Raw genomic sequence first — 15,878 nt, 5'->3', positions numbered from 1 at the left:
TGCTATTCTGTGTTCACCTAATTTACTTATAGTTTCCTTCTTTATATTCAAGTCATTCACCCATTCTGAATTTATCTTGGGGTAGGGTGTGAGATGTTGATCTAAACCTAATCTCTCCCATACTGTTTTCCAGTTTTCCCAGCAGTTTTTGTCAAGTAGTGGATTTTGGTCCCAGAAGTTGGATTCTTTGGGTTTATCAAAGACTGTCTTGCAGATGTCACTTACCCCAAATCTATTCCACTGATCCTCCCTTCAGTCCCTTAGCCAGTACCATATTGTTTTGATGATTATTGCTTTATAGTACAGTTTAAGATCTGGTACTACTAGGCCACCTTCCTTCTGATTTTTTTTCTATTATTTTCCTTGATATTTTTAATCTTTTGTACTTCCAAATAAACTTTGTTATAGTTTTCCATAATTCAGTAAAAAAGTTTCTTGGTAATTTGATGGGTATGGCACTAAATAAGTAAATTATTTTGGGTAGGATTGTCATTTTTATTATGTTAGCTCATTCTACCCATGAGCAATTAATGTCTTTCCAATTGTTTAGATCTAGTTTTAATTGTGTGGAGAGTGTTTTGTAGTTGTGTTCATATAGTTCCTGTGTTTGTCTTGGTAGATAGATTCCTAAGTATTTTATATTGTCTAGGGTGATTTTACATGGAATTTCTCTTTCTAACTCTTGCTGCCAGGATAAGTTGGAAGTATGTAGAAATGCTGATGATTTATGTGGGTTTATTTTGTATCGGGCAACTTTGCTGAAGTTGTTGATTATTACCACTAGTTTTTTAGTGGATTCTCTAGGATTCATTAAGGAGACCATCATATCATCTGCAAAAAGTGATAGCTTGGTCTCCTCATTACCTCTTTTAATACCTTCATTTTCTTTTTCTTCTCTAATTGCTACTACTAGTGCTTCTAGTACAATGTTAAATAATAAAGGTGATAATGGGCATCCTTGTTTCACTCCTGATCTCATTGGGAATGCTTCTAATTTATCCCCATTGCAGATGAAGCTTGCTGATGGTTTTAGATATATATTGTTTATTATTTTTAGGAAAGGCCCTTCTTTTCCTATGCTTTATAGTGTTTTCAATAGAAATGTGTGTTGTATTTTGTCAAAGACTTTTTCTGCATCTATTGAGACAATCATGTGATTTTTGTTGATTTGCTTATTGATATGGTCAATTATGTAAATGGTTTTCCTAATATTGAACCATCCTTGCATTCCTGGTATAAATCCCGCCTGATCATAATGAATAACTCTTGTGATCACTTGCTGGAGTCTTTTTGCTAGTATCCTATTTAAGATTTTTGCATTTATGTTCATTAAGGAGATTCGTCTGTAGTTTTCTTTTTCTGTTTTTGATCTACCTGGCTTTGAAATTAGTACCATATTTGTGTCATAAAAGGAATTTAGTAGAACTCCTTGGCTTATTATGTCAAATAATTTGTACAGTACTGGGATTGGTTGCTCTTTGAATGTTTGATAGAATTCACTTGTGAATCCATCTGGTCCCGGGGATTTTTTCTTAGGGAGTTCTTTGATGGCTTGTTCAATTTCTTTTTCTGATACGGGGTTATTTAGGTATTCTATTTCTTCTTTGGCTAACCTAGGCAATTTATATTTTTGTAAATATTCTTCCATATCACCTAGCTTGCAATATTTATTGCCATATAGTAGTTTTTAATGAGTGCCTTAATTTCCTCTTCATTAAAGGTAAGGTCTCCCTTTTTATCTTTGATACTGTTAATTTGGTTTTCCTCTTTCCTTTTTTTATTAGATTGACCAGTACTTTGTCTATTTTATTTGTTTTTTCAAAGTACCAGTTTCTAGTCTTAATTATTAATTCAGTGGTTCTTTTACTTTCAATTTTATTAATTTTTCCTTTAATTTAGTTTTCATCTGAGGATTTTTTATTTGTTCACTTTCTAGTTTTTTAATTTGCATGCCCAATTCATTGACCTCTGCCCTCCCCAATTTGTTAATATATCAACTCAAGGATATGAATTTTGTAATAAAAAGGATAATCTGATGAACTATTTCTGGTTGTAATAACAAGAATATGCTCTGGCTGCTGTGACTAGAGAGCTACTAGGGAAACCTGAGGGCTGCCTAGTTACAAAGGAGATAGATGAGAGATGCTGCTAGAGAGATAGATACTGCTAGAGAGGTTACTCTGGAGCTGCCTATTGATCCCTAATGGCTTATAAATCAAACTATTTCCCACCTTCCACCCTTCACCTCCCAGTCTTCCACTCGAAGCCCTACTGCCACCCTTTTCCCTCCCCCGGTCTTAGTCAGTCACCTTTCTATATAACTCAAAGGTGAACTGAGAGGTTTTTAGATGATATTCTTGTTCTCTTTCTCAGGTAAGGAGGTTTACTGGGAAAGATAGGACAGGATGGGAATTGAGGTGAGAGGGATGAGGGTGTCCCTGTGAATTCTAAAACTATTCCATCCTAATCAGACATTACTTTAGAAGATCTGATTTAGCTATTTCCTGATCAGTAACAATGGAGACACTTGGTTTAACAGAATCAAGTCTGGGGAACTCTACATTTCTCCACCCTACTCAGTTTGACAAGGTCAGAATGCCTGCCCCATAATCAAAGATTTAATTATCTGAGGAAATGGCCTTCAACAGATAGGTGCGGAAAAAAGTGGACAGATGCCTGGGCTGTCCTAAGTCAAGCTAATCTATCATTGGTATATATGAGACGCAGGAAAGTGATTTAAAATTGTCTATATAAGTCACGTCACTGGCTCTCTTTGCCCTCTTTTCCTGGAGAGGTGACTCTGACTGGCAGCATGCTAGGCATTCCGACATCTTGGAGTGGTGGCAGTTATTTGTCTGGGTTTGGTGGTGAGTTTACCCTTGAGCTGATTCAGGTTCAGGCATCTTGGCTGAGCCCTTTTGGAGTTCAGGTTGATTCCTTCCTCCTTCACACTCCCAAACCTTACTTTCTAGATCTCCTAATCTTCCCACCCAGTTCTAGCCAGGTGGGAGAAATCCTTCTCCACTATGTCAAATCACCATAAATTTCCAGTTGACTTGGGTATTTTATTATTTGGGATTTTCCCTGGCAACCAATTAAATTTTAGATTTTAAGTCACAAGGCTAAAATTATCCTTTACATCCCTAAATCTCTAAGGAGAATTAGGAGGATTTTGGAAAATGTCAGTCCAGTCTCAGCTGTGACTCAGGGACAATCAGAGTGTTTGGAGGACAAGTATCTTTTCTCTTTTCTTCCTTCTTCAGTCAGATAATCTCTGCTTGACTAACTCAAGTCCAAACTCTGTCAAAAGGCCACAAAGGTCTCTCTGCCTAGGTCAGGAAAAGCCAGATTCTTTTGGTCAGAAACCCAGAGAAGAGGTTTCTCCCTTGGTCAGTAACCCCTGAGAGGGAGAATCAGTTCTTCTCCCCTTGCCAGCTCCAATTGCCTCCTGGGAACATTCTGTTTGGCATCTTCCCCTTGATTGACAGATAAGATCCTTCACCTTGGTCTGCATGCCTGACTTGTCCTGCAAATCCTCCCTTTCTTCATGCCTCTTCCACAATTTCCCCCTGAGTACTGCTTTTGTTGCATCCCATAGATTTTGAAAGGCTATCTCATCGTCATTTTCTTCAATGAAATTATTAATTGTTTTTTTGATCTGTCCCTTAACCAATTTTGGAGAATCATATTATTTAATTATCAATGAATTTTTACTTACCTCTCCATGTGCCCTTACTAAATATTATTTTATTGCATTATGATCTGAAAAGGTTGCATTTATTATTTCTGCTCTTCTGCACTTGTTTGCCATATTTTTATGCCCTAGTACATGACCAGTATTTGTGAATGTATCATGTGCTGAGAAGACAGTGTATTCCTTTTTGTCCCTATTTATTTTTCTCCACATATCTATTAACTATTTTTTCTAAGATTTCATTCACATCTCTTACCTCTTTCTTATTTATTTTTTGGTTTGATTTATCTAGATCTGAGAGAGAAAGGTTCAGGTCTCCCACTAGTATAGTTTTACTATATATTTCCTCCTTGAACTCCACCAATTTCTCCTTTAGAAATTTTGGGCGTTATACCATTTGGTGCATACATGTTGATTACTGATATTTCCTCATTGTCTGTACTGCCTTTTTTCAGAATGTAATTACCTTCTCTATCTCTCTTAACTAGATTTCTTTTAACTAGATCTATTTTTACTTTGGCTTTGTCAGATATCATGATTGCAACTCCTGCTTTCTTTTTCTCAGTTGATGGCAATAGATTTTGCTCCAGGCTTTTACCTTTACTCTGTGTGTCTACCTGCCTTATGTGTGTTTCTTATTGACAACATATGGTAATATTTTGGTTTCTAATCCACTCTGCTATTTACTTCCATTTTACAGGTGAGTTCATCCAATTCACATTCAATTGTGATTACCACCTGTGTATTCCCCAAAATTTTGATTTTTTTTTCTCCTTGTCCTGCCCTTTCTTTCACTATTTCCTTCTACACCGGTATTCTGTTTTTAATCAGTCCCACTAATTTCCACCTTTATTTTACTTTCTGTTCGCTCCCCTCCCTTCTTATTCCCCTCTTATTTTTCTTTAGGGTCTTTTTAAACTATCCCACACACTCTTCCTCCCTGTTGTTGCTTCCCTCCCCACCTTCCTTTTCAGCCCCCTCCCTTTTTATTCCCCTTTTATTTTTTAGGGTCTATTAAATTCCCTTCCCCCTCTCTTTCTTTCCCCTTTTTAACTCCCCCACTTACTTTTCCCCTCTCAACTTCCCTATAGGATTAGATAGAATTTGATATCCCAATGGATCTAGATAACTCTTCCCTTTCCGAATTTATTCCTGAGAGAAAGGTTTGAGTATTACCTATTAGCACTTTCTTCCTCTCCTTCTTATAATAGTATTCTTCCCCTCCCCTTCCCGTGTGCCTCTTTGTGTGGTATAGATTATCCTAATTTTCTTATTACTTCAAGTTTCTCTTGGTGCTGTCTTCTATCCCCCCTTTTCATATATAATTTTAAAACACTTAGTAACCCAATCTCTACCTATGAATAATTCTTCTAAATACTATAATAGTGAATACAATTTTTGAGAGTTACAAATAACATTTTTCCTTATAGGAATATAAACAAATTGGCCTTATTGAAGCTCTTAAAGAAAAAAAATAAGACCCCTCTCTTTTTTACCTTTTCATGTTTCCCTTGGGTTTTTGTATTTTGATATCACATTTTCTGTTTAGTTCTGGTCTTTGATGGATAGGTGATCCTTGGTTCTCTTGCCTTTCTGAATATCATATTTCAAGCCTTGTGGTCTTTTAGTGTAGAGGCTGCCAGATCCTGTGTAATCCTGATTGGTGCTCCTTGATATCTGAATTGTCTCTTTCTGACTCCTTGTAATATTTTCTCCCTAGCTTGGGAGCTCTTGAGTTTGGCAATTATATTCCTAGGGGCTGTCTTTTGAGGATTTAGTGTAGAGGGTCATCTATGAACTCTATCAATGTCTATTTTGCCCTCCTATTGAAGAACCTCAGGGAAGTTTTCTTGTATAATGTCTTGTAGTATGATGTCAAGGTTTCTGTTTGTTTCTAGGTTTTCAGGTAAGCCTATGATTCTCAAATTGTTTCTCCGAGATCTGTTTTCTAGGTCAACCACCATCTCAATGAGATATTTTGTATTGCCTTTTAACCTGTCATTCTTTTAACTTTGCTTTATTAGTTCTTGCTGTCTTGTGAGATCATTGGTTTCTGCTTGCCCAATTATAGTTTTTAATGACTGGTTTTCAGCTAAGATCTTTTGATTTTCCTTTTCGGTTTGATCTATCCTGCTTTTCATGGCTTCCAACAGGTCGTTTCTGGTCTTCAATTTGCTTATTATTTCATTTGATTTCTGGGCTTCAATTTCCAAGTGGGAGATCCTATATTTTAAACTGTTGTTTTCTTCTTGGACTATTTCCTATTTTTCTTGCCATATCTCTTCCATTTTTCTCACAATCTTGGATTCAAAGTCTTCAAGAATGTGTGACCAATTTCCATTTTTCCCCAAGGTTTGGGTGTTTTTAATTGTTGTCATCTTCTGCTGTCTCTTCTTTAGTCTGGGTTTTTTCTTTATAAAAATTATCAAGGTTTTCTTGGTTTTTTTGGTGGTTGTGGATTATAGTTCTTGGGATTTTGTGGACATTGCCTTGTTCCTTCCTGCACAGAAGTTTAAGTTAAGAATGTGTGTGATCTTTGTATTGGGCTCCCGAGAGGTTTTTGCCCCGAGTATATTTTTTGTCCTCAGCAGTGTCTACTGAGGGCAGCTCTTCACAGTCTCTTCACCCAACCTCCATTTTCCTCAGTCTCCTAAGGACCCAAGTCTCTGCTCTTAGGGGCATGGAGCTCAGCTTCAATTTAGACTCTGACTCCTGGACTACTTCATTGATTGAGTGAAAGGCTGACTACTTTCCTAGTTTTCTGAGACTAGCCTTCGGGTATCTGCAGCATCTGCTGTGAGTCGCCCATCCCTACTCAATCTCTGAGCCCTAACTCCACATTTCCTCAGCCTCCTGTGGTTCCAAGTCTCACTGCTCTTAGGGGTAAGTCTGTGTTGACCTCAGCCAGCCTCCTTCCGAGAAGTTTGTCCAGTGCTCTTTCTGACTCTGGCACTGTAGGTGGAGTGGGGGAGGGGTGATGAGCTTACCCCTTGATGGAACTAATTTCTTCCCCTTTTAGCGTGGAAATGCCCTAATTTTGCCTATCTTCCATGCTGTGCCCTACTGTGGAATTCCTTTACTCATCTGACATTGGGATTGTCCTTTTTAAGACACTGTGTCTCATTTGGTGGAGAGGCCTGCTTATACTCTGGGGCTATCTTAACCTGGAAGTCCTGGACTCTCTTTTTAAAGGGATTTTAGGAGGAAGATTAATGAAGAACAGTGTTATTTTCTACCACCACTGCCAGATCTATGCCATGGGGTCTTAGAGCATTGGTTAAGGGGGATGAGAATGAAGAACTAAAATGTTACCTACTGCTCAAGTTTAGCTAACAAGAGGGAGGCCTAGCTATAATGCTAGTTATTGTGTGCCCATATAGCCTAGAAGAATAATTTACCTATGAAGTTATTATTGGGAAAAGAAGTGGATACTTATGTTGATTTCTTGGGGGTGAAAGCAAAAACAAGGGATATTTAATACAAGCCACTTGATAAAACAGAATTCATAGGAAGTTTTTATCTGGCAAATGTTCAAATGTCCTTAGATTATTCTTTCAAGTAATAAAACAAAGGCCTTATAGAAATGCTCATTTTTCTTCCATAGAATTCTTCGTGTGCACTCCTGATAATTCAGATGAAAGAAAAATAGGTTCTAAGAAGGCCAGATCTTATTAACTAAAACTACACTAAGACTTTTGGTGTGAAAGACACTTTGTGTGAATGTATTCTAGTCATATTACTGTAAATGTCTGTGCACATGGGTATTCTGTAGTAAGCAATACTCCTTCATTTACATTTCCCCGCTTAAGGAAGGATAACAGTTAACAGTTACAAATTCTAAGAAGCAGAATCTAATCCTTATAGGCATAATAAGAAAGGGTAAAGATCAGCCATTTTGGAAAGCATTGTAGGAATTAAAGTCTTGTTGGCCCTGCCACAAGGAGAAAACAATAATAGCAACATAAATAAAAATCACTTTTTAGGACCTTTTGGTAATGACATTAGAGTTTAAATCAGGACTTCAAAATAATTGCTCAAATCCAGGATGGGGGAGGCATGATTAAACTGTTTTTGTCTAAATTCTCAGAATTTAAGTGGACACAGGCTCAACGGTCATCATTGTGATATGGCAGCCAAAAAGTGAATGTGTTCTTCTCAGTCTGCTCCAGCAGCACTGGACCTGGAAGTGACCCAGAATAATCAGACAGACAAAGGTCTTTCTTTTTTTAAGGGCACATTTGGCTTCCATAAGGGAAAGCATAAAACTTTACTTACATAAGGGACAGGATATGGGCAGAAAGAGGCAAAGCATACTACCATGTCTCAGGTTCTAGGCTTCAGGTACAATGATCCTCAGGAGGCAATGGGTTCAATAATGGTCCTATGAGAGACTGTCCTTGGACTTTGTATTCCCTAGTATTACAAGTTCTCGTTACTACCCCCAGTTGGTGGGTAGGTACCCCTTGGGTCCTACATCATTTCCACATTAGAACATCTCAGAATACAGTACATAGTATTAGTTCTAAGACAGAAGGTAAGGGTTAAAAAAAAACAATTAAAACTATCCTTCCAAATACATTCAGATCCTTCAGTCCCGAAGATCCATAAACATAAGCTGAATGACCATTTGTCAGGAGAAGTTCTTAACCTGGTGTCTGTGAAGGTTTTTTTTTTTTAATATTTTGATATATCTCAGCATTATTGGTTTCCTTTTTATTTTATGCATTTAAAAACACTACTCTCTGAAAAGATCTATATGCTTCACCAGACTACCAAAAGAGCCCATGGAACAAAAAAGGGCAAGAACCCCTACTATAGAATTTTGCCTTGAAAACAGATAAACCGTTGTCTCCAGTATTGGAAGTGCAGCAGCCTTCAAGAGCAGTTCATCCTTCCATAGATATCCTAGTAACTCCCCTTTCTCAGGCACTAACCAGACTTAATGTGGACACCTAATTGCCTTTAGCCCTCCTGTAGCTGAGAACTCCCAAGTACAAACTATCTTACCAGTTTCAGCCTCCTTAATAGCATAGATTATGAGTACTTGGAATTTATTTTATTGGATTATGCCTTTCTTATGAAATGTTTTTTAATTATTTAAGGGAAGGGAAAGTAGGAAGGACACATAATAAATGTATATCAAAATAAATAAATAAAGTTTTGAGGATGAAAAAAAATAAAGAACCCTTGCTTTAATGGGATTGCTGTTTAAGTTGGCCCAGATAATCTTTGAGGCTATCTCCAATTTGTAAGATTGTGATTGTATTTTATATATTTTGAAAATTTTCAGTGCAAATAGAAATATTTTATGTTGTAGGTGAGAAATCACATGAAATAAAGCTCATAGAAGAAGCTCATAAACAAGAAATCAGTTGTTTGCAGAAGAGATTACAGTGGTATGCAGAAAATCAGGAACTTTTGGATAAAGATGCTGTTCGGCTCAAAGAGGCAAGTGAAGAAATTGAGAAGCTCAAACTCCAGGTAATTGTTATAACTCAGAGTTTGCTTCTGTAGCAATTAGGATATACCATTTTCCTCAGCAGTTACATGAAGCTTTATAAAATTTTTTGACTCAATTTTTGAAACTAGTTTTAGATGCTTGGATATAATCATAGATTGTAGGACATTGCTAGATATGAAGATTTTTATGTTTATCTCAAATCTTTGGATTCTTAACTCACATGAACTATAGATTGTTTAAGAACATGTCTTAATCATAGTAAAGATACTAGCTTTTGCAAAATAATCCATTAATATTAAATTATTCTCATGTAAGAACTAGAGGCCAAAAGATGGGAGGGGAGGATGGGAAAGTGACTTTTCCCAGAGGCGTCTCTAATAATAGCTCTCTCTGTCTGTCTCTCTCCCTCTTTCTCTTTCCTTCCCCTTCTCCCTGGGCCTCCCAAATCTTCCCAACTTTACCCCCAACTTAAGTTTCACATTTCCAGGAATCTAATAGATATCTCCAAAAATATCCCACTGAATATGTCTACATATCAAAAACTGAATTCATTATCTTTATCCCCACCCCACAACTAGCCCTTTCTCTTAACATTTCCTTTTTTGTTGATGCCCTTCTCATCCTTCTACTCACCCAGACTCAGTAACTGTCTTCTTTAACTAATACTTCAACCAATCTCCAGAATCCACATGAATGTCAAGTTCTGTTGATTTCAATTCCACTATAGCTAAGAAACCGGTCTACCCTTTTTCACTTTCACTATCCTAATATGATTGGGTTTTATCACCTTTACCAGAACTATTATAATAGTCTCCTTCCTTAAATCCCTACTTCCACTTTCTCACCTCCTAAGTCTCATCTTTTATCCTGCTGCCAGCTTAACCTACTATACCATTATGATTACAGTACTTCCTCCTTAAAAATATTTAGTGATTCTCCATTATTTCCTAAATAAAACGTGATTGAAGTTCCAAGCCTACAATTTGTGATCTTCTATTCATTGACTTTGATAAACTTCTACAATACATATTCCTCTTAATTCAGCCTTCATTCTTCATTCTAGTCTGACTGTATTTTTTCCATTTCTTCCTCTCCTCTGTTCTCCTTTCCTTTACTTGTATTCTTGGCCTGAAGCAGGCTCTTTCCTCCCAACACTGACCGGATGAAATCCTTCCCTTTCTTCAGACCAAAAATGGGTTCCACTCCCTTCACAAAACTCCCCTAATCCCTCAGCTGGAGGTGATCTCTCCCTCCTTGAATTTCTCTTGGCACTTTGTATGGGCCTCTTTTACTATCACCTGTAAAATATAGTTATTTATGTGTACCTTTCCCTTAAGATATTATAAGGCCTGATGTCTAATTTCACACTGAATTCTCAGGGCCTAGCATAATGCATTATACATAGCAGACTCATAAATGTTTGTTGTATTGAATTGCCACCTAGTCCATTCACCAGCAGCAGAGAAAAAAATAAAGCATGAGATTCTCAGGACTGTTCACCTATTGAACCCAAAATGCCCTTCTTCCAAAGACCACATACTGATTTTACAGGTTAGTAAAATTGCCTTTCTTTATTCTTTTTCTTGCGGTTGAACAGGTTGAAAAACTGAAAACAGAAGCTGGAAATCAGTCTTCACAACAGAAGTTACGTCTGAAAGATAGAGCAGTTGATGCTAAAAAAATTCAGGATCTTGAACGGCAAGTATGTATAAGGCTTGATTTAATATTAAAAGTATTTTGTAAAAAATGCATTTTCCCCCTCTGGGAAAAAAGCAATGATATCTTCCTTGGAAAATACTAATCATGGTACTTTAGATTTGTAGTTATCATTTCTATATTTTAACATAGCTATCTCTGGGGTTGAAAATATTTATGATGCAGAATTTGAAGACATTAATAAAGTAGTATATTTAGATAATTAACCAAAAATATAAAACTATGAGGCATTCTCCAGTAGATTAGCAGTCAAAGAATGGATATGAAAAAATGATACTCAGAAGTAGAATTGCATATTATTAATAACCATATAAAGATTGCTCCAAATGCTTAATTGTAAGAGAAATGAAAATTTTAAAAACCTCTAAGGTTTTACCTCACACCCAGCAAACTGGCAAAAATGTCAAAACTTAGACATTAACCATATTGGATATTAGACTATGGTAAGACAGATAGATTAGTAAACTGTAGGAAGAGCAACAAATTGGTCTGCTCATTCTAGAAAGTGGTTTATATTTATGCATTTAAAAAATGGTGCCTAGAACATCCATACTCTTTGATCTAGATATTCCATTGTGAGGTGTATATGCCAAGGAGGTCAAAGATATAAAGTTGTCATATATACCAAAGTATTAATAGTGCCACTTTGTAGTAAGAAAGAGCTGGAATTAAAGTAGATTTCCATATGTGCAATCACCATAAGAAGTGACTATTGTGAAGAACTCAGAGAAGCATAGGAAAATCTATATGAATGATATATGAAGTAAGCAGAACCAAGAAGGCAATAAATACAATATCTACAGTCATCTAAACAAGAACAAAGAATTAGAATGCTATATCTTAAATTATTATGACTAACCTTGCCCCTATTGAATAACTGAGAATATATGCCTCCCTTTCTTTCATTATCCACTCTCAGTTTAGATACTCAGATTATCAATTTAGATACCCTTTCCACTCACTACCTCCCCTCTTCTTTCTCTTCCACTATCCTTCCCTTTCTCAACAAAAGGGGAGGAAATAATCATGAACTCTTTTTCCCAATTATATACCCCAAAATTAATAAATAAAATGAATATTTACAAAAATATAAAATACCTAGATTAATAGAATGAAAAATAAAGAATTCAAATACCCTGTACCAGAAAAAAGAAACAAATAGCCAGAAGGAGCTCCCTAAGGAAAAAACCAAGGAATATAGATTTACCACTGAATTCTAACAAGCATTCAAAGAGAAACTCATATGTTTCTCTTCATCACAAATACTTATAATTGAGCAAAAGAAATTACGACATTGACTGTACCTAAAAATATATGTCTCGTTCTACAAGTTAAATCTTGTCATTTCTGTCAGGAGATGAGGTGGCATGCTTTAGCATCCATCTTCTTGAATCTCTATTAGTCATTGTATTAATCAGTGTTTTTAAGTTTTTCAAGGTTGTTTACCTTTTATGTATTTCTGTTATTGTATAAATTGTTCTCCTGGTTCTGCCCTCTTCACTCTGCACCAATTCATACAAATCTCCCTAGGTTCCTTTGAAACCATACCTCTTGCCATTTCTCATGGCATGTTAATATTCCATTAAATTCATATACCATTTGTTCAACCATTCCCTATATTTATATATTTGTACAGATAAACAGTCAAAGAATAAGAAGTCAGTTCTCAAAAGAAGAAAAGGAAGCTATCAAGAGGCAAAAGAAAAAATGTTCCAAATCACCAAAAATAAGAAAAATGCTAACTAAAACAACTCTGTGATTCTACCTCTTACTCATCAGAATTCTAGGAGTTAATGTTTATGGAAGGGCTAAAACTATGTAATTCTTATCACCCTCTGACTGTTTTCTCCACCTCTCTGTCACTACTGATGTAAACTAGGGCTCCACAGATTTGAGAGCCATTTTACATTTTTCTTGATTTCCTGGGTTCTCATGGCCAAATAATTCATCACTAGATATTTCATCATACAAGTGATGAGGTTTCCTAGCTTTGCTGGTCTTCAAAAAGAGCATATATATTCTATTACTAGAATTATATTTGAAGTTTTTCCAGTATGATAGAACTATTCAGAACTTACATTCTACTGGTATAGCCTTTACAGACTTGGATCCTCCATCAGGCCATGATAAAGCATCAGAGGCAGACCCTGTGGAGGGTTTCATACTTTGTATTCTGATTTATTTTACTTGAGGTATACCAAGTCAAATCAAAAGGCAAGACAAGAACTGATGAGTCTTCCACCCAGTTATAACCACAATATGAAATTATCTTCAAGTTGAGGAAAATGAATATAGTTGTGTTTAAATTTAAATATATCTAATAAAAGTTTAAAATAATTACAGCTAGTACTAGAAAATATGCAACTCTGAATTTCTCATTTTTCAGAATATTTTGTTTTATCTTCCATTATTCCTTTCAAAAATTATATTCCTTATCTTACATTTTGTTGTACTTGATATGATACATATTTCTAATCTTGTTAATTTTTTATAGACATGTAATTAACAACCTGAAGTTGATTTTTATTTTTATAGTATTTTATAGTATAGTAAGATATATCATAATATAGTCATTATCATATACTTTTATGTGAAAGTCACAATAATTTAAGTTATTTATCTAGTAAAATACCTTTTAGTCTTAGTCAGAAGATCAAGTGGTACAATTTTGTTGCACACACTAATGAAATTTTCTAATTAGTGGCATTTTCTCCATCCTTTCAATAAAAAAAAAGACTTAAAAGCAAATAGCACAACACTTGTCATTTTAAATAAGAAAAAATCACTTTATATAGTGACCTGTACAATGGTTCCACAGATGTAAAGTGAGAACTGTTTGTATTTTGCATTTGATACAAGTTAGGAGTTTGGCAAGTTATATAAATGCAGATTTGATGGACATAGTTCAGGCTATATAAGATTATATATTATGTAATTCACTATGCATATTAATTTACATGTTCATAATCATATTTTAATAGGTTAAAGAAATGGAAGGCATTCTAAAAAGAAGATATCCTAATTCATTGCCTGCTTTAATAATGGCTGCATCAGCAGCAGGTGATACAGACATTTCACCTAAAAATACAGTTGAATTTATGGAAAAACGAATAAAGAAATTAGAAACTGAGCTTGAGGGTAAAGATGAGGAAGCAAAAAAAAGTCTTCGTTCTATGGAACAGCAATTTCAAAAAATAAAGGTAAGAATCTATAATTTCTGATAAAAAGATAATAGAATGGCACATATAATCAAGACCTAAAACTTGTTCTGGCTAATCCGTCCTCCTATTACCTGAGCATCTTACCTGGCTCTTCTCTTAGTTGCCAGCATTGTCTTTAAAACTCTCCCCAAATCTATGCCTCCTGGCCCCAAAGGAAGCCAGGGGCTATGTCCAAGAGTCCACCGTGGTAAGCTAGCCTGGTCTGGATGGAATGATGTGCAGCAGTAATCCACTGTCAAAGCTTAGGAGAAGGTTGAGTTAACCAAAAAGTCAGACCAGAGACAGAAGGTATAACAAAGAGGTAGAAGAGTAGGTTAGCACAGTGGCAAAGTTGGAATCTAAGATGATAAGAGGAAAACTTGGCCTATTGGTACAGGAAGGAATTTAAGAAAGTAGGTGTCCAGGCAAGTTTGAGTTCATCCAAAGGGGTGCTTTTCACATTTGACATGTTTGTCCCAGAAATTAGGTCAGCATTCCTTTTTTTGCCTTTTTCATTTAAAAAAAAGTATTTATTTGTAATATTTAAAATGTTAAAATAAATATTAATAAATGTTATTAATAAATATTAAGATGTCAGAACCATTTTAAAGCACATTGTTTGGGATTTAATTCCAACCTCATCTTCTGAACAGGTTTCAACTGTGGATAGCTTCTAGAAGCTACTAGTGAGAAACATGTATGGCTTATAAAAATTACTCTGTGAAAACTCTGAATGAACAGGCTGTAACACACTGTTAAATACTTTAATGAAATTTAAGAGAAGCTGTTGGGCATTATATTACTGTTTGTTTGGTTTTTGCAGATTCAATATGAACAACGAGTAACGGAACTTGAGCAGCAGCTTTCCTGTAAATTAACAGAGGAGCAAAAGAAACCTGAAAACTTGGCCAATATGAAGGCTCTAGAACAAGAACTTTGTGATATGAAGGATGTCCATCTGGCAACTGTAAAAACCCTTGAAGCTGAAATAGAAAGTCTTAAAAGTCAAAATGCCCAGTTAGAACTCAAGAAGAATGAAAAAGATGATAACGATTTCCAGTCTTTAGAATTCCAAGTAGAACAGGCTCACACCAAAGCTAGATTAGTAAGACTTAATCAAGAACTGGCTGCAAAAGGAAGAGAAATACAAGATCTTACAAAAACTGTAGAGAAACTTCAAAAAGAAAGGCGACTGATGTTGTCTAGTCAGAACTCATCTGACAAACCCAGAAGTGAGGAAAGATCTGCCAAAAAGGTGAAGAAAGATCTCTTGGTCTTCAGTAAAAGGGATGCTGACTCCTTTCCAGAAACCTTGGATAGCAAATTGTATGAACCACATGCCTTTGCAGATTCTCACATATCAGAAGTTTTACAAGAAAACTCCAGATTGAAAAATGAGGTAGAACGACTGACAACTGAAGTGAATGAGCAGAGGGCAAAATCCGAAGCAGTGCTAGCCCACTCTGAAAGTTCAGTGAAAAGGTAAACAATTAAGTGAACTTATTAAACCCTGTTATAATATCAGAAGACTGGAAATAGGTTAGATAATCTCAGAACTTTTAGTGATCTTTTCATTTACATTATTCTGCTTTATGGTTTTTTTTAACTATATCATTTAGTAAACATTTTTGACAATATCATCATTTAGTAAACAACCTCTGATACTACTCTCATAGTCAAAAAAAGCAGACATCAAATAGTAGCTTCTCAATGTAATGCCAAAAATTTATCCAGTCTTCAATAAAACACCTGAAGCAGAGTTCCAAGTCAACAGCAATTTTATTAGAAGAACTAGTCCCTTTCCACA

At 35.6% G+C, this 15,878-nt stretch overlaps 1 protein-coding gene across 13 annotated transcripts in view; it reads left to right on the top strand.

The window, feature by feature from the left end:
- Positions 1 to 15,878, top strand: part of CEP162 (centrosomal protein 162) — a 118,140-nt gene that overhangs the window by 87,384 nt on the left and 14,878 nt on the right. For all 13 annotated transcript variants that reach the window (XM_007484275.3, XM_007484274.3, XM_007484273.3 and 10 more), the window contains 4 exons: positions 9,012 to 9,175; positions 10,753 to 10,857; positions 13,853 to 14,071; positions 14,895 to 15,553. In XM_007484275.3, coding sequence (XP_007484337.2) covers positions 9,012 to 9,175; positions 10,753 to 10,857; positions 13,853 to 14,071; positions 14,895 to 15,553 — 1,147 coding nt within the window. The remainder of the gene's footprint in view (positions 1 to 9,011; positions 9,176 to 10,752; positions 10,858 to 13,852; positions 14,072 to 14,894; positions 15,554 to 15,878) is intronic.

Source organism: Monodelphis domestica, chromosome 2, assembly GCF_027887165.1.
Source record: "Monodelphis domestica isolate mMonDom1 chromosome 2, mMonDom1.pri, whole genome shotgun sequence".
In the NCBI taxonomy this organism is placed as follows: Eukaryota; Metazoa; Chordata; class Mammalia; order Didelphimorphia; family Didelphidae; genus Monodelphis; species Monodelphis domestica.
This window is presented reverse-complemented; position numbering and strand designations above follow the sequence as displayed.